This window comes from Triturus cristatus, chromosome 5_2 (assembly GCF_964204655.1).
Source record: "Triturus cristatus chromosome 5_2, aTriCri1.1, whole genome shotgun sequence".
In the NCBI taxonomy this organism is placed as follows: Eukaryota; Metazoa; Chordata; class Amphibia; order Caudata; family Salamandridae; genus Triturus; species Triturus cristatus.
In genome coordinates, this window is record NC_140588.1 from 349,587,510 (window position 1) to 349,606,865 (window position 19,356).

The 19,356-nt window shown below is 50.6% G+C and overlaps 1 protein-coding gene across 6 annotated transcripts in view; it reads left to right on the forward strand.

Annotated features, from left to right (window-relative positions):
- The window catches only part of EXOC2 (exocyst complex component 2), a 1,204,847-nt gene that overhangs the window by 395,078 nt on the left and 790,413 nt on the right, over positions 1-19,356 (forward strand). For all 6 annotated transcript variants that reach the window (XM_085607146.1, XM_085607144.1, XM_085607148.1 and 3 more), the window contains one exon: positions 10,942-11,066. In XM_085607146.1, coding sequence (XP_085463272.1) covers positions 10,942-11,066 — 125 coding nt within the window. The remainder of the gene's footprint in view (positions 1-10,941; positions 11,067-19,356) is intronic.

Genomic DNA, 19,356 nt, shown 5'->3' on the forward strand with positions numbered 1-19,356 from the left:
CAAACAGAAAAAATAAAGCATGTATGGTGCATCTAGGTATTGCCTGATACAGTGACAATTTTGGTATCACTCCTTTGAGCGATCCAGCTCCACTGTCCTAGAATGCACAGTATTGCCTTCTGCAGTTAATTTGTCTGCTCTGTGGAGTGAGAATCCCAAAATACAGCTACATACTTTTTAGTTTGATAGTTATTACAAATATTGAAGTACCTGTTAGGAGTTCTGCTACTGAATTTGCTCCTTTTTTTTGGAAGTAGGAAATGTATATAATCCTGGTTTTCAATGATAAGTTCTTCTTTTGGTTGAAGGAAACAGGAGGACACAATTTGTTTGGTTTGTCTTCCAGATTTAGGTGTGTGACATCTGCAGTAAATGTGATATGAGTAGCTGAATGGAAGAGAGGAAGCCCACATCAGGACTAAGATGGCTTTTCTTGGGAAGAGAAGAGGTTTACCTACTTCAAGAACCCACTCATAAGACAAGTGATGCAATCACTGTCGTTCTTGCTCCTATTCACCGTCAAGACATTAGTCTTTGAGAGCCTCAGTGGGTGACCTAATCAATGTCAAGGTCCCTTGTTGGTGTAAAAGTCTCTCTCATTATAGGCTTCGCTCTTAAACATTTGTGTAGTGGTAGTCTTTGCTCTTTACATCAAGCCTCCACTTGTCTTCGAGGAAAACCTCAATATATGGACCCCATTTATCATAGAGAACAGACAAAATGATGATAAAGGCTTCATTATACTATCTGGTCTGAAGGCTCCAGACTCTAATGGAGTATAGCCATCTCCCTATACCTTGGTACCTGGAACCACACGCTATTGCACTGCCTCCAGTGCTAGTACAGCTTCTGCACTAGACTTCAGCACCTTTTCAGGAAATCTAATTTTCCGAATAATGGATATCATCTTGCTTGATCGTCCAGACTAGACACTAATTAAGGGAACAGATACTTGCAATGGTGAATGGCTGCACTTTTTGGACAGTTAAGGCATTTAACTTCTGGCAGAGAGAATAGCATCAGCAACAGTTTCTTGTTATTTAGGAACAAAGACAAAAACAAAGTGCTAGGAGCAGAGTAAACCAGCAGTTTTCGGCGTTGCTGGTAAAACCCGAAGCCACTTCATTTAACACTTTTTCTACTCACACTCCACTGGTGGGAGGAAACACATCCAAAACTCTCCCAGAAGGGATAAATATAGCATGAAAAATGGGGTCAAACTCTTGTAATGAGTGGTCGCAAATTTGCATTTTGGAGTTCTCGCCCAGCATCCACCAGTTATATAAAAATATGTTCTACTCGGAAGGCAATCAAGGTTCTAGAAAAGTGCCCTTGAAAAATATGCTACCTGTATTATTTGATAAAAACAGAAAGACGGTCCAAGCCGAAGTGTCAGCTGATAGTAGATCTCAAGGCCAAAAACGAGTGGGGAAAAAGGGAAATACTCAGGGTGCTGACAATGCACACATTTCCTGCACCCACCTCTCCCACACATTTCCATCAGGAGAAATAGATGTGAACTATGGGCTTATAGGACATATTCCATACACCAGTCATCAAACACAGGACATTCCTTGACTTCAAGATCATCAGTCAGCTCTGCCACACTAGAAGCTGCTCTTCGGCTTGAAGTCTGACTCGAATATCTTTTTCAACTCCATGAGAACTGTAGCTGCTTTTGAGAGACGTCATAAAAAATATATTTAACCATATTTAGGTGACTGGTAGAGAAGGGATTACTTTTGTCAACAAGTAATGCAAGGTTTACTGAAGGCACCCAGATTCATCTGGTGCTTCTGAAATGAGAAATCAGAAACCTCTACAGTAGTTTTTTTTGTTTTTTGTTTTAAAGAAAGAGCCATCACTACCGTTAGTGCAGCAATTGTAGGGTTACTGGGACAAAGAGTCATAAAGTGGAGTGGAGGGCCATATTCCTTGCTAGTATTCGGGCCCAGGTCACCCATGCTGTGCAGGGAACAAGGCCCAGGCAATGGGGGATAAGCAGTGGTGGATCTGTGGGCTTCTTTCACTTTTCTTTCTTACACAAAGGTGCAGACATCCTACTTTGGGCCTCGGACCAAAGAGTGATGGCCCTTTGGACAGAGGAGGGAACCTGCTTTGTAGCGCTGTAGGTATCATTGGTGCTGCAGATGCAGTGGCACAGAGGCCTAGGGTTGTGAGGGACCGAATAAAGCCCACAAATGGCTGTTTTGCTATCATTCCTTCCTTGCGTTGATATTAACGAACAGCAGAGGAGACTGCCCCCTTTGCAAGGCAATAACAGGCTGTAGTCAAGCAGGTAAAGTTGCACTGGGGCGAATGGGTGTGAGGGGTCCACTGCATCACAATTGTGACTGTCGTACTTTTCAAGAGAGGCATGGTGCCTTGCTAACTTTAGAACTGAGGACACCCTGCTGCAAAGCGGAGGCTACACCTGGGAATTAATTTTATTATGACAGAGACAGTGTCTGTTTCAGACTTGGAATGATGGCCAGGCATAATAGGAGGAAGGGGTGAACGAGACAGAGAAGACACCCTGATACTCAGCGCTGCAGCTATCATTAGTGCAGCAGGTGAGGTTGTATTGGGGCTGATGAATTTGAGGGACTATTAACAGCCCGTTATGTATGATAGTGTTTTTGGTCAATTTATTTTTTTGTTTCATGTATTTGCTCTTTCATAATTCCCACATTTAGTGCAGATTTTGAGCTATATAAAAGTACGCCTGAATTTATATATCATAAGCTGTGACCCCTGTTCTCAGCCCTGCCACTCCTGCTACTCCAAGTCTTGCCATAGAAATTTGAAGTAGGGCCTAACTTCAAAACATTTTCCTTTAGGGGGGCTCGGAGCTAAAACGTTTGGAGACCGCTGCACTAGAGTATTTTTTATTGGAGGCGTTAGATCACATGTTGCAGGACACGGTCATGTTAAGAATTATAATTTTACAAGATGTATTTTTTTTTATGCGATATTTTTAATTGCTGTTTCAAGACTCTTTTTTTCTCTCTCTCATTGGCCTGTTTTGCTGAAAGCCATATCACGTGTCATTTCCTTGCACTGTGTTTAACCTAGAGAACAGGAACACTGAATATTTTGAGCCTGGATGTTTTGGTTAGCTAAAGCTTGTTTTTTCCTTGCAAGAATCCGCTGATTTATACCTAAATGCTTTTCCTTCCTAAAAGAAAATGGCAAAGTGATCAGACTTTGCTTAGTTATGTATGCATTTGCTTTATTACTAACGATGCACTTTATAAATAGGTGGCTTATATTTCCTTGGAACAAAATTTAAATCCTTAGTAAATAGCTGACAGCGAAAAATTTTGCTGTGGAAAGCCATTACTCTCGCTGAGTTTAGTTAACTTGTATGAAAGGAAACTCAAACGTTCATGAATAAAATAAAGCATAATAAGTGTAAGTTACAATCAAAATCTTCATTATGCGGGAAATGTTCAAATGTGTTGTAAGTATAGGATTTCTTGTAGTTGAAACTAATATTTTTTGTGTTTATTTTATTGAGGCTATTGAAATAGCATAGTCCTGCCCCAAGGGCAGAAGAGTGCTCGACATATAAAAGGTCAATATGTACTTGACAGTATGAGGTTACGGGGTAGCATGCAAGGATGTTTTCATAGCTCAAGGGGTACATGCATAGAATATGTCAGTTATATATGTTAGGGTGTAAGGTGTTCATGGAAAGAGTGGAGGGAAAGGAAGGTGGTTAATGACGTGGTAGAATGTCAATTTGCCGATGGCAAATGCAGAGCAAACCTCTAGGTCGAGTTTCTGCCTGAAGATATGCAAGCGCTGATGTTTTTGATTAATATATATATATATTTTTTTAAAAAGCATTGCAGGATCTTACGGATAATGTAAGTGAACAAGTCCCAGGGCCACAGAGGGTTCACTGTTCTCATGTTTTGTGTAGGTTCCTGTCACGGTTATTCAGCTTCTCCATGAGAATGGGGGAAGTTGTTAATTTCTAGGTTTTAGTCTTGGCTGCAGTACGTCTCTTTGAGGTCTGTTTGTATGGATGGAGAGGCTAGACTCTCTGGAAGGTCTGTTTGTGGTCATGCAGTAGTTGGGAAGCTCTAGGGAGATTCTGTTGTCGTTTCAGGGAAAACCAAGCAAGTAAACCCTCCTGCAGGTCTGCTTTAATGCCCCATCACAGAAAGCACCTTAGAGTAGACTTAGGGCAATATCCGTTCTATGAAAGAAAAAAATATATATACCTTTCCCTGCATATGTGATTGGCACACAATCAGTGCGCAGTAATGGGAGTAGTAGGTAGATAAATAGTCTAGTAAAGTGATGAATAAATGTAACCATCTGAAAGAAACACGTTAGTTAGATTCCTCACCTTAGAATATCCCCAGGCGTCAGACTGGATCCGGAAGATTTTTGTAGCAATACACCTTGCGCGTCGCTAGGCGTCGTCTGCGGCTCCGCGTCCGTCGTTGGCGTCGTGCACCGGAATGACGTCGTCGGAGTACTTAGACGCCGCCCCCGCGCGCTGACGTCAGTTCTTCTTTTTTCCGCGCCGGGAGAGCTACCCCTTTAGTCAATTTTTGACTAACTTTTTCGACTCTTTTTGGTCACTTTCGACTCTGGTGCCGGTAGGATGCCTGGTTTCAAGGCCTGCGACGACTGTCACCGACTGATGTCGGTGACCGATCATCACCGCCGGTGCCTGTACTGCTTGGGCCTCGACCACGACGCGGAGTCGTGCTCCGACTGTATGGCCCTGACCTTGAAAGCTCGGCGGGAGCGGTCCCGCAAGCTTCTCGAGCTTCGCCACTCTGCTCCGCGCCCCTCTCGATCCCGGTCCAGGAGGAGGTCCAAGGATCGGTCGCGGAGCCGCACTCGACATCGTCGCTCGTCTGGCTCGAAGTCTTCGGGTAAGTCGAAGCGCTCTAAGAAGTCCAAGAGGCGACACCGCTCTTCGGACTCCCCTCGCCGGTCGCGCGACTCGGCCGAGGGTCCGGGTGGTTCCACCCCCGCGGCTCTGCTGGAGCCGCAGGCACCGCGCAAATCCCCATACCCGCCGGTCCCTGGGATTGACGCGACGCCGACGGAGGTCAGTGCCTTCCTCTCGGCCATGAGGAGCCTGGCCCCGCCGTCGACGCCCGCTGGCGCGCCTTCGGGCCCCGCGGACTCGACTGGGCGACCTCGCGTGCCAGCGGCTCCGGCCCCGGCGCCGTTGGAGGCTCCGGCCCGACGCCGCAGGTCCCCGAGGGGCCCGAGCCTGGGCCCCCGTCGACGCCGGTCGACCTCGTCATGCCTCCTCTGCCGGCGCCGACACCGGTACCACCCCCGACGCCGACTCCGGTCGACATCGATCCCCGGTTCAGCCCCTGTCCGGTCCCGACGCCGATGCGGCGCCGCACGACGCCGCATCCGACGCCGCTAGAGACACATATTGTCTATCGACCGGCTCCGATCATTCCTCCTATTTACCAGGAATCGGATGACGGCGGCGAATGGGAGGGGTCTGAGGACCCTATGGCCCTTCAGGGGCAACTTTCTCAGGACTGGGCAGATGAACTGGGGGAGGCCAGTGGATTGGATACCTCACCGGACACTGGATTCATCTCTCCTCCGACTGTGGCTTCGGAGGAGGGTGCAGCTTTTTCTGTGGTGCTGCGCAAGGCGGCCGCGGCCCTCGGGCTTGAGCTGCCTGCCGTGGCTGTGAGAACTAACATCCTCACTGAGGTGCTTCAGTCTGCTGCATGCTCCACTGAGCCTCTGCTGCAATTCAATGAGGCCCTCACTGACGTTCTGCAGGGCACCTGGTCCAAGCCCTCCACAGTCCCTCCTGTGGATAGGAACGTTGCCAGGCGCCACCGCCCTGCTCCGGGCGACCCCAGTTTTCTGTCCCAACACCCCACCCCGAGAGTCTGGTTATCCAGGCCTCTACCTCCCAATCCTCCTTCCCGTCCGCTCCTCCGGACCGGGATTCCAAGAGACTGGAACAGTTCGGTAAGAAGCTGTTCTCCTCGCTCAGTTTGGGCCTGCGGTCTTTAAACACCGCCTGTCTCTTGGACCGTTATTCCCACTCTCTGTGGGATACGGTGGAGGACGTGCTGCCACTGTGCCCGGAGGAGGCCCGGGCGCGGCTTTCCTCGGCTCTGGCCGATGGGAGAGATGCAGTGCGCCATGCAATCCGATGTGGACTCGACACTACGGACTCGCTGGGTAGGGCGATTTCTACCACGGTGGCGCTTCGACGTCACGCCTGGCTGCGGTCCACGTCCTTTTCAGGGGATGTCCAGAGCACACTCATGGACATGCCTTTTGATGGCGCTCGCCTTTTTGGTGAGAAAGCGGACAGTGCGCTGGCTTGCTTCAAGGACTCCCGGACTACGGCCACGTCCTTGGGCCTCTCGGCCCCACGGCCACAAACTTCCGCTTTTCGCTCCTTTCGTGGCCAAGGAAGGGGCACCTCCTCACGTCCGCCTAGCCACCGGCCGCAGAACCAGCCTGCACGCGGTCGCGGACGTGGTTTCCGCCGAGGCGGTACTGGAGGACGACGCAGTCAGTCCACATCCACCCCGGCAGCATCCGCCTCAAAGCCTTCCTAGTCCGAGCTTTCAGGCCCATTCCTCGCCAGTGGGAGGCCGGGTTCGCCATTACCTACTCCACTGGCGTACCATTACTTCAGACAGGTGGGTGCGGCAAATCGTCCGAAGGGGCTACTCCCTCCCCTTCGAGACGACCCCTCCAGCCATGCCACCGCAGCACCACCGTATCTCGGAGGATCATTTGAATCTTCTGCAAGAGGAAGTTTCGGCCCTCTTGGCCAAAGAGGCCGTCAAGCGCGTTCCGAGCCCAGAAGTAGGTCGTGGTTGTTATTCCCACTACTTTTGGTTCCCAAGAAGGGCAAAGGAGGCCTACGCCCTATCTTGGACCTCTGGAACGTCAATGCCTTCCTCCGGAAGGAACGGTTCAAAATGTTGACTTTGGCTCAGGTTCTAGCTGCCCTAGACCCTGGAGACTGGATGGTAGCGTTGGACTTGCAGGACGCTTATTTCCATATCCCCGTCCTGCCGGCCCACCGGCGTTACCTGCGGTTCACAGTGGGTCAGGAGCACTTTCAGTTCACCGTGCTCCCCTTCGGCCTTACCAGTGCCCCTCGGGTGTTCACGAAAGTGATGGCGGTGGTCGCAGCTCATCTGCACAGATCAGGGGTTCCAGTCTTCCCCTATCTCGACGACTGGTTGTTGAAGGCGGGCTCGCCCCAGACAGTCGTCTCCCTCCTCCAGACTACGGCGGATCTCCTGCATTTGCTGGGGTTTTCCATCAACGTGCCGAAGTCACACTTGAGCCCCTCTCAGAAGCTCCTCTTCATCTGAGCGGTTCTCGATTCAGCGCAGTTCCGGGTTCATCCACCGGAACAGCGGGTCCGGGATATACAGGCCCTGATTCCCATCTTTCGGCCTCTATCCTGGGTTTCGGTCAGGCTAGTGTTGCGGCTTCTGGGGCTGATGGCCTCCTGCATCCTACTAGTGCATCATGCCAGGCGGCGCATGCGGGCTCTGCAGTGGGACCTGAAGTTTCAGTGGGCCCAGCATCACGGCAACCTGTCCGACCATGTCTTGATCTCGGAGGGCACTGCACAGCAGTTGCAGTGGTGGCTCACGGACCGCGATTGGGTCACAGGCAGGAGCCTCTCCCTACCCCTACCGGAGCATGTCGTAGTGACGGATGCGTCCCTTCTGGGATGGGGTGGCCATATGGGAGAGGCGGAGATCAGAGGCCTCTGGTCTCCGGCGGAGTCTCGCCTCCACATCAACTTGTTGGAGCTGAGGGCGATCCGACTTGCACTGAAAGCCTTCCTTCCCTCTGTCCGGGGAGTGTCGTGCAGGTGTTCACGGACAACACCACCGCCATGTGGTATTGCAACAAACAGGGCGGGGTGGGGTCGTGGACCCTTTGTCAGGAGGCTCTGCGCCTCTGGACGTGGCTGGAACATCAGGGCATCACCCTGGTGGTTCAACATCTGGCGGGCTCTCTGAACGCCAGAGCAGACGAACTCAGCTGCCGGTGCATGATGGATCACGAATGGCGTCTGAGCTCCGAGGTGGCGCAAGGTCTCTTTCAGCAGTGGGGAGAGCCTTGGTTAGATCTATTAGCCACCGACGAGAACGCGCAATGTCAGCAGTTCTGCGCGTTGGAATTTCCAAGGCGGCACTCGCTCGGCGACGCTTTTCGTCGCGAGTGGAGTTGCGGTCTGTTGTACGCCTTTCCGCCTATACCACTTCTGCCCAGAGTGCTGAAGAAGATCAGGCGCGACCGGGCCCAAGTCATCTTGGTGGCTCCGGATTGGGCACGAAGGTACTGGTATCCCGAGCTACTCAGTATGTTGACCGATCCTCCGATACGTCTGCCCCTTCGGGAGGATCTTCTGTCGCAGCAGCAGGGGACGGTCCTCCACCCGAACCTGTCCAGCCTCCACCTCCATGCGTGGAGATTGAGCGGCGGCAGTTGATGCCATTTGACTTGCCTCCTGAAGTCTGTGATGTCATTCTGGCAGCCAGGCGTCCCTCCACAAAGACGGTATACGCCTGCCGGTGGAACAAGTTTGTGGCATGGTGCACAGCAAAGGCTGTGGATCCCCTTTCCGCCCCTCTTTCTGAGGTTCTCCTCCTTCTTCTTTCTTTGGCCCGGCAGGGCTCTGCCCTGGGCACCTTGAAAGGTTATCTTGCTGCCATCTCTGCCTTCTTACGGCTTCCTGATCAGCCCTCTCTTTTCAAGTCCCCTGTAGTGTCACGCTTTCTTAAAGGCATTACTCACACGTTCCCTCCTTTCCCTTTCGTAATGCCTCAGTGGGACTTGAATCTTGTCTTAACATTCCTGATGTGCGCTCCCTTTGAGCCTCTTCACAATTGTCCTCTTCGTCTTCTCACTCTTAAGACTGCTTTCCTGGTAGCCATCACCTCGGCTAGACGGGTGAGTGAGCTCCAGGCTCTATCGTCAAAGCCTCCTTTTCTATCTGTTCATCCGGACACGGTTGTCCTTCGGCCTCGTCCTTCCTTTCTGCCGAAAGTGGTGACCCCCTTTCATCTTGGGCAATCTGTCACCTTGCCCACCTTCTTTCCGCCTCCGCATCCTTCCAAAGAGGAAGAGCAGCTCCACCGTCTGGACCCAAAACGTGCGCTCTCCTTTTATTTGGACCGCACAAAACAGTTCCGAGTGGACGACCAGCTTTTCGTGGGCTACGTAGGTGCAAAGAAGGGAAAAGCTGTACTCAAACGGACCATCTCCCGGTGGGTCGTTTTGTGTATAAAAATCTGTTATTCCTTGGCAAAAAAGGACCCTCCTGTTGGGCTGCGAGCCCATTCTACTCGGGCCACGGCGGCTACTACTGCTTTGGGACGGGGAGTCCCTTTGCAGGACATCTGTCAGGCGGCGACGTGGGCTTCGCTGCACACGTTTGCCAGGCATTATTGCCTAGACAGCCAAGTCCGGAGGGATGGCTTCTTTGGCTGTTTTGTCCTCCAGGACTTTCTGGTGTGATTTTGGTTCGCAGACCCACCACCGGGGTTGGTATTGCTTGGGTATCTATTCTAAGGTGAGGAATCTAACTAACGTGTTTCTTTCAGATTAACAAGTTACTTAACTTCGGTAACGACGTATCTGTAAGAAACATTAGTTAGTTAGATTCCTCACCGACCCACCCATCCTCCCCGTTCTGCGAACTGACATCTAGGGTTAAGGCTATTCCTTTCAGGGCCCTAGATTTTTTGGCACCAGTGTTGGTCTCTTGCATGGCTCTGCGTTCCTGGCGCGGAAAGCTATGTACAAGAACTGACGTCAGCGCGCAAGGGCGGCATCTAAGTACTCCGACGACGTCATTCCGATGCACGACGCCAACGACGGACGCGGAGCCGCAGACGACGCCTAGCGACGCGCAAGGGGTATTGCTACAAAAATCTTCCTGATCCAGTCTGACGCCTGGGGATATTCTAAGGTGAGGAATCTAACTAACTAATGTTTCTTACAGATACATCGTTACCGAAGGTAAGTAACTTGTTCTTTAGGCAGTGATCACGCACCATGGAACTAAAGCAAAAGTAATACAACGAACAATCAAAAATCAGGTACCTGGCAAACCAAGGACTAGAGTTTGAATAGTGTAACTTTAGGAAAGAAGCAGCACGGTGAGGGATTCGAACATGTCCTTAACTTACGTTCAGGCAGTACAGGGATGCAGTTATCGTTAGTGTGGCAGTTGCAGTAGCACCGGAGTCCAGAGACCCTGAGGTGCCCAGTCCACCCTCTGTTAATGCCGTCTTTCAGTATTTAATAAATAGATGAGGGACAATTTTGCCTGACTACACTAGGACTGCTGGCATCCTTTCTACGCCACTTAGAAATGACTTGTTGTATCATAACTACAAAACACGTAAACGGCAAACATCACCAAGTGCGGATTGTTTGCATGAATATGATAAGGGGCTTCTAGACTTTGTTACCAAGCTGAAGCCACGTATGAGTGGAAGCGATTGTGTCAAAATGTTGTCTCATTTTTCCAAGACCATTCCTTTATTCACAACCATTTTTTGAGTTTATTGACATTTGGCACCTGTTTTTTATGTTAGCAGGATTTTATAGCACATTCCCATAATTTGATTTTTTTAAAAATAATCTGGACGCCCTTTTCGTAAAGTGTATTGTTCATCATTGTGTGTATTGTGGTTTTTTGTCAAGTGCATTTTCAACCTATAAACATTATTTTGTTGCCCCTTTGAAATACACTCCTTTTATATTTTAGATTGTTTGGTAGACCAGCACATTTGACAAGAATGGTACGTTTCGGGAGCAAAATGCTCAAGCTCTTAACTCCCATGTCACTCTATAAAACTAACCATCTAATCTGAATAGCATAATGCAGTTTCATTTTTACTTATGTCACAATACTTGTTACTTCTCTTTCATCAGCTTTGATCAGCTTCGAATAGCAGCTAACAACCTAAGGAAGCAATCCAACAAAAAAAACGAGGGCAACCTGGCATATGTGAAAGGAGGTCTCAGCACTTTCTTTGAAGCACAGGATGCTTTGTCAGGTATATCTAGTCTAATTCTTTTTTCTTTGTTTTCTTTGTTTTTGAGGGATTTTGTGAGCAAAGTAAAGTTATTGTGTTTTGCCTGATGTGTTCAAATCTCAGCATTCCCAAAGGAACACTCTTTTTCATTTAATTTAAAATGCATGGTTATTGACACCGCTGAAGAAAGTCCCCCAAACTCCTCGATTTCTCTGTGAAAAGCTTGGTCAAGGGTATAAGCCCTTCAAGGAGTGAATCTTCAGATTGGGTACTGTACACATTCATTATTGCAGTTGTAATAGAGCTGGGATGTTGAGCCACAGTTATTTTGCGTGAGTGGACCAAGCATCATTACTCCTTAAGATATACAAATACATGAAAATAAGAAAAGCTGTCAAACAATATAAATCCCACAAATCAAAATAATGCATTGGGAATCAGCTTGACTGACAGTGTACCAACTCGCAGATCATTGACCGAGTAACTTTTGAAACACCTTTTCTCGATTGGCAGCAGCTATCCTCCATCCTGACCTCACTGTTATATTATGAAAAAAAATTGCAATCATCAATATGCAACTAATGTTATCTTTGCACTGGTTCCTATTGCTGTCGTTAATGAAACAAGCGTGAGCAATTCCAATAGGTCTTGCATTTCTGAAAGTTAGAGCTATTGGTGGTGTTCCCTACGTAAACAAGAAAAAATAATTGTGTTTTTGGGAAGATCTGGCAGTTTTCAGTCCACTGGTCACAGTATAGACACAAGATGCCAACATTTACTGCGTTAAAGTGCTTCAATTAATGCAATGGGAATCCACTGTTAGTGTGTCTCAACTTAATATATCAAACGAAAACTGATAATTTCTTTAGTGTTAAAGCAGATTACTAAGCATGGGCTGCACAAGGGAACTGTGGGAGAGAAGTTAACGGGGGAGAGCTGATGGCACGGGATATGAAGTAACTGACAATAACAGGCAATGGCATGCAGGAGGGGCGGCACAGGGAAATTCCTAAATAGTAAGTTTTACAGGTTTGTTTTGAAGCTGTGGCGAGTGCTCACGCAGCTTTGTTCTGCATTGCAATACAACACTGAAATTTAAAGTATGGCATTCCTGAAGCGGGTGCCGTGCTGATATTGGAGCCGAGGCACACAATAAAACAAAAGCAGGATGCCGAGCTTGTTTCCCAAAATTAATATTGAAAAAAACTGTTTGGGGAGCCAGCCAAAATAAAAGCAAGGCGGGCAGCCGCCATAAAGATCAAGCGCAGCGTGCCGCGCTGCATAAAAAAAATTGCATAAAAAAAAAAAGGATTTGGATGAGTCGCACTATAAGAAAGGTGCGCGGCTGCCCTCGTTCTAGATCAAACGCCAGTCTGCTTACAAAAGTTTGGTGAGCTGCGCATAAGAAAACAAAAATGCGCGGTCACCATTGTTAAAGGTGAAATGCGATGTGACACACTGCTTTGCTCCGCTAAAGTAATTACAAAAATAGAGCTCACAACTGTAAATAACAGATCCTAATTAACAACACATGTAACAGGGGTTGTCCTTACTTGAGGGTACAACAGGAGAAAATGCGCTAGTAAGGAGGGAAGAGTAAAGATGTTAACCAAACAAACAAAAGCATTTGGAGAAGACAGTCAAAGGAGCCAATTAAAAACGAGGGCGGCGAGTGGCCTGCTGGTGGTTGGAGGGGACTTTAATGCGGTAGCCTCTGGGTCTATGGATCGCCATCCCCCTAGGGACCTCCCCCGGGCACAGGCGTGGCTGCCCGGCCTTCTGGACACGCTGGGCCTGGTGGATTGCTGGCGATTAAAGCATCCCGCATTGCGACAGTACACCTTCCACTCGGGCGCCCATGGTAGCCTCTCGCGGCTTGATTACATCCTTGTCCCGGCGGCCCATGCAGGGAGGGTGGGGGAGGTGCGCCATCTGGCGCGGGGTATCTCAGACCACTCCCCATTGTTGTTGCACTTCGATGTCTTCCCGAGGGGGGATGGCAGGGTGGCCCCAATCAATGCATGGTATTTGCGCGACCCCACCATTCGTGCCGATTTGATCAAATCCTTACAGCGATATTTCGACGAGAATGTGGGGTCGGTCTCTTCGGCCATCTCCCTGTGGGAGGCTTTCAAGGTAGTCCTTAGAGGGGAGGCCCTCTCCTTTATCTCTCATGCCCGGCGGCGCGAGCGGGAGGAGGTGACCCGGGTAGAGGCCGAGATTGCAGAACTGGAGGGTGACCTGGGGAGCGGGGTAACAGACGCCAAGTTGCATGTTCTACACCTAAAGCAGGCGGCCTATCGGGCCCTCGTCACGGAGGCGGCCAGGGGCCTCAGTAGAGAGCAGCAGGGGCGATTGTATGATGTGGGTGATAAGGCTGGCAAATTGATTGCGTGGTTGGATAGGAGGGAGAGAGCGAGCCGCGTAGTGCCTTTGATTGAGAGTGTTGATGGTGCGTGTGTCACTGAGCCGGAAGCCATTGTCTCCTGCTTCGCGGACTATTTCCGCGACGTCTACTCCCCGGTTTCCCCCTGCTCGGAGGAAGATTCTCGTGCCCTGCTTCGGGACATCGCACTGCCCTCCCTAGCGGTGGAGGACAGGGACTCGCTGGACGCCCCTCCCACCTCGGACGAAATTGCCTTGGCTATTCGTTCGGTTGCATCCGGTAAGGCCATGGGCCCCAATGGTATTCCCATCGAGCTCTACAAGCTACGCCCGGATGTGTTGGCGCCCCACCTGCGCGCGATGTTCCTGGCGGCCCACTCGCAGGGTTCCCTCCCGCCGGACCAGCGTCTGGCCACAATTGTGGTGATCCACAAGGAGGGGAAGCCCCGTGAACGGGTCACATCCTATAGGCCGATTTCGCTTTTGAACGCGGAGCCCAAAATCCTCGCCAAGGTGTTGGCCAACCGGTTGGTCGGCGTGGTGGGCGATTTGGTCCACCAAGACCAATCAGGCTTTATACCGCACCGCAACACGGCGCTCAATCTGCGGCGCTTGCACGGGGTGCTCGCGCGTGTCCCATTTGTGCGGGAGCCGGCCATCTTGGCGTCCTTGGACGCCACCATGGCGTTTGATACGCTTGAATGGCCATACATCTGGGCGATGCTGGCGAAATTCGGGTTCGGCCCGGGTTTCATTAGCTGGGTCAAATTGCTATATTCGGGCCCATTGGCGCAGGTGGTGGTGAATGGGCGAGTCTCGGCCCCGTTCGCGCTGGGGAGGGGTACGCGACAGGGTTGCCCCCTGTCGCCTCTCCTGTTTGCCCTGGCCCTGGAGCCCCTGGCGGAGTGGCTGCGGTGGCACCCTTCTATCCGTGGTCTCCGCTGGACCCCCGAGCATGAGGACCGTGTGTCCCTCTATGCTGACGATATCCTTCTGTATCTCGCCTCCCCGCGTAAATCACTGATCGTCCTGGTTGATGTTTTGCGCTCATTCGGTCGCAACTCAGGCCTGGTCATCAACTGGGCGAAATCCTGTGTCTATGTGCTTTCCGGGGAGGCTCCGGCCCTACCACGGGACTGTCCGATCCAGATTGCCTCCCAAGGTTTTCGATACCTGGGTATCTATATCACACTTGACCCGGAGGCCCGCTATGAGCGGAATTTGCTACCCCCCCTCCAGCGCTTGAGGGAGGACGTGGTGCGCTGGCGGCGTCTGCCGCTCTCGCCGCTCAGCCGGGCGGCCTTGTTTAAAATGATGTCCCTGCCGCGCTTCCTCTACGCCCTCCAGAATACTATGGACTTGGTCCCGGCACGCTATTTCCGTGAGGTGGAGGGCCTCCAGCGGCGCCTGTTCTGGGACGGGAGGCCGCGCATTGCTCTGGCTAAATTGATGCTCCCGTGGTACGATGGGGGGGTCGCCCTCCCGGATATTAAACGGTATTACTGGGCCTCCCAACTAGCTGCAATTAATCATGGCCTTTATGGGCCCGCCTTGAACCCGGCATTTGAGATGGATAAGATGCTCCTACCCGGTGGCGATTACAATCGCGCGCTCTACTCTGGCGCGCCCGACTCCCGTTTGACGGGACCGACGCGTGTCATGGTGCGTGTCTGGCACGCGGCTAATGCAGCTATGGGGTGGAAGGACCGTTTGACCCGGGCGTCACCGCTGTATGCATCTGAGAGGTTGGGCTCCCTGTGGACGTCGAAGGGCTTCGAGAAGTGGGACACGATCGGAATCAGCACGGTGGGAGATCTCTGGACGAGGGGGGGATTCAAAACTTTTGAGACGCTGCAGGCGGAGTTTCAGCTGCAGGGCAGAGAGTACTTTCGGTACCTACAAGTCCGCCATGCGCTGGGCTCCGTCTTCCCGGACGTCGCATCCATTCCGGAGTCTTCCCCCCTGGAGGACAGAGTGCTGGACGGCCATGTACCGGACAGCACGATCTCCCTCATATACAAAAAACTGATCAACGATAGATCGTGCCTGCTGACTAGTCTCCGCGAGGCCTGGGTTGCCGACGGGCTGGAACTGGACGACGAGGATTGGATTTCCGCGGTGGCCTCTCCGAAAGAGGTGGCCATCCCGGCTCGCCTTCGTTTCGTCCAGCTCAAGATCCTTCACCGGGTTTACGTGACGGGGCCAAGGCTTCTGCGTATGGGTTTTGCTGGTGACGGAATGTGTAAGCGTGGCTGTGGTGCGTTGGCGACTTTCATGCATATACTGTGGGAGTGCCCGAAGGTGGAGCGATTCTGGCGTGGTGTGCATGAGGTCCTGCGTGTGGTTACGCGTGTCGCGCTGCTGCCTGAAGCGAGGAGATGCTTGCTGAATGTATGGAAACCGAATGACTATTCGGCCCCGCAGACGCGGTGGGTGACTCTGGGATACATGATAGCTAAGCGTGACATTGCTCAATTGTGGGGATCCCAGAGGCCCCCTGCGGTGTCGGCCTGGAAAGAGCATATGGACTGGTGTATGTTTCGTGAAAAGGTGGTGTATGTGGCGAGGGGTAAGCCTGGGGCGTGGGTGAAACTCTGGGGCCCCTGGAACGCCTACCGCGGGGGTATTTGTGAGCCACCACTGCTACCGGCTGCCTCGCCTGCTCCGTCTCCCTAGATGGCCCCCCTCCCTCGGCCGCGGGCGCGCGGTCCCCCAGTCCCTGATCTACTCCCATTTCCCTCCTTAGAGTTCTGCTGCTGGTTTGGATCCCCCACTTATGGAGCACGTGCTGTCACTTTGGATTGCGGGTTGCCTTGCGGGTGTGGTTTTTTGGTGTTGTTTTGTTTTAAGAAAAGGGAACCGTACTGTGGGCTTGGAGCTGTGTGGCCTGCACCATTGATTACTCCTGTTTCATTGCTCTGCACTGCCGAGAGACTTTTACTGTATGTCTGCAATATGCTTTTGTCATTCTAGCGGCCGGCCGGGTGGTTGTAGGCCCATACCTGTAACTTTTACAAACTGCAATAAACGGATTCAAAAAAAAAAAAAAAAAAACGAGGGCGGCGCTTAATATCCTGAATACAGCACATGTCAAAGAGGCAGCGCAAGCGCTGCCTAGGCGAGACCTAAAAATGCATGTTAGGGGTCATATAATGTTCACTCGTTAAAAAAAGAAAAGAAGGGATCCTATTTGACACGGGTCACTGGACTTCACAATGAGAAGATAGTAGACATCACCTTAGGGTACAGCTATGGCAACTTAAAAATCTATAATTCTCTCAGGATCCATGCCCTGGGCAAAGCAGTCAAATCTCTAGACTACAGGCTGGGAAGACTAATTTCGGGTCTAGCCAACCTTTGGGCACACCCAGCCTTTAAATATACAGTAATAGTTCTGCTATTTGGTGTGTACCTCAGTATAAGGATTTTGTCAACCTGAACCAAAGAAAAAAAATGCAGATAAACCTCCAGTACAAGGAATAAAATGCTGTAACACATACAAATATCAGCATCAGAAGTACGAGGTGAGGGCAATAACGAGTTTGGTATAACAGTGTGAGCTAGATTCTAATTGAATATTTCAGTTTTGAGAGCAAGTTTGAAGGAAGATGGGGCGGGTCTAGTTTGAGCAGAATGGCCTTCCAACAAAACAGGGCATTAAAGTTTGACACCTCGACACCTACTGCCCAAAAAGCTCAATAACAGGCAACACGCCCTCCTCCACAACCTCCCACACCCAGGCCTGTGCCACCTCCTCCACTACGGTCACAATCGCCACGACTTCCTCCGCCACCACAGTCAGTATTGACATCGCCATTACTTCCACCTGACTCCCCTCAGGCATCAGTGCATTCTTTTTTGGACATAGGCAGACCCTTACACCCAACCCACTTGAGAAAGGGGGCATCGATGACTCATGGGACAACTACAGTGTTGACTCCTCCTTGCCCCCAAGCACCAGGATCTAGAGCCAAATCATCTCTACCGAATGATACTATGGCATACCATGCCATCTTAGGGAGAGGGGCACATCACTATCAGGTTGTCATGCACTACAATAGGAACATAGATGACTTTCTTGTGGAGTCCATCTCGAAGAGTTAATGCAGTTTGCATTTCTTGCCTATGTTAAGGGTATGCTTAAGTCCACCGCTGAAAAGTTTAAAGATCCAGTCAGGGAGAAGCAGTACAAGACTTTTTCCAATGACCATCTCTATGTTAGGCGTCAGATTCCCCCAGATTCCCTGGTGGTGCATACTTCAAGGAAAAGGGCCTCAACACAGATAACAAGGAGATGTCCCACTCCCAGATAAAGAAAGTAAACTCCTTGATGTTGCCGCCAGGCATGTAGCTAGTGGCAGTTTGTTAATTTGATGGGACTGCTGTTGAGGTATCACAGGGTTCACTGGGAGTAGATGGGGGCACTTGTACAACACTTCCCTGATGCCTGAAAGAAAAGGGGTAAGAGCTAGTTGCAGGGGGGAAAATGAACTCCAATGCAAACATCCCCTGCGTCTTGGACACCGCTGACACCCCCTCCCGAATCAAAAATATTAGTGTCCTGCTTTACGGAAATGCATGGCTTCACGTCTCAGACTTCAAAGAGGAGGTCCAGCAACACCTCCTGAACATCCCATTCAACTGGGAATATATTTTTGCAAAAAGAACTATTGATGGACAGAATGAAGAACAATGTCATACATTCACCCCAGTACAGAGATCTGGGCCTAAATCCATCGTTTTTTTGCTCACCATGCCATTCCAGTTTTAACCCAGCCATATTCAAATCAGTCTTGACCCTGTGCCTCATGGGAACAGTCCAGCCCGAACTGCCAAGCCAGGTCCTCCCTGGACTGGAAACCAGCATCCTAGGACCGGTTTCGGGGTTTCACCCCTCTTCAGCTAGGATAGCTTGATTCCAGTGGCATGGAGAGCACGGGACTCATGTCTGAGCATACCCGTCCCACTCGGGGTGACCAATGCAAAAAGAACTATTGATGGACAGAATGCAGAACAATGTCATACATTCCCCCCCAGTACAGAGATCTGGGCCTAAATCCATAGTTTTTTTACTCACCATGCCATTCCAGTTTGGACCCAGCCATATGCAAATCAGTCTTGACCCTGTGCCCAATGCGAACAATCCAGCCCGAACTGGACTTTATGGACCCTGAGTGGACTCGAAAATTAAAACCTATACCGAGCTTGTGAAGTTTAAGGGTGCCCCCCAGTCTAACATCTCAAGGGGCGCTTTGTGTAGGCAACAATACATGGGAGAGCACACGAGCTAATCAGCCCCAAACGTACCAGTGGCAGCTGTAGGTATTGCATGACTCTCAGTCCATTAGAATGTGCTCAAGAGAATGTTGAAGGGAAATAAGGGCAGGGGTAGAGTTGGCTCTGGAAAAGGATCCTCTACTCCCAACACTCACTCACCCATGCTTTCCCTTGGAACAGCTTTCACGGTAGACCATGGGATTTTCAATCTTTTGGGGTAATTGCCTCTGATTAATGGGTACTGCTTAGAATTCCATACCACCCCGCCCAGCATACCACCATGCCAGTGGACCGTCGCTCATCATTAACTTTCTCTTCTACAAGAAGAAGTCCAAGCACTTTTTCCAAAGAATGCCATTCTGTCAGTGCCCCCAAGCTAGTTGGGAAAGGGCGTTTACTCAATGTACTTTCTTATCCCAAGGAAGGATGGCACCCTGTGCCCAGCCAGGATTTCAGCCTCTCATTTGATACATCTTGGTGGAGCTGTTTTACATGACAAGCTTGCAGGACGTCATCCCGCTGCTCCGACAAGCTGACTACATGATGGCAATTGATCTCAAGAATGCTTACTTCCATTTACCTGTCCACCTCGCCCATCACCAGTATCTGTGGTTTATAGTAATTGTACAGCCCTACCAATTAAAAGTAC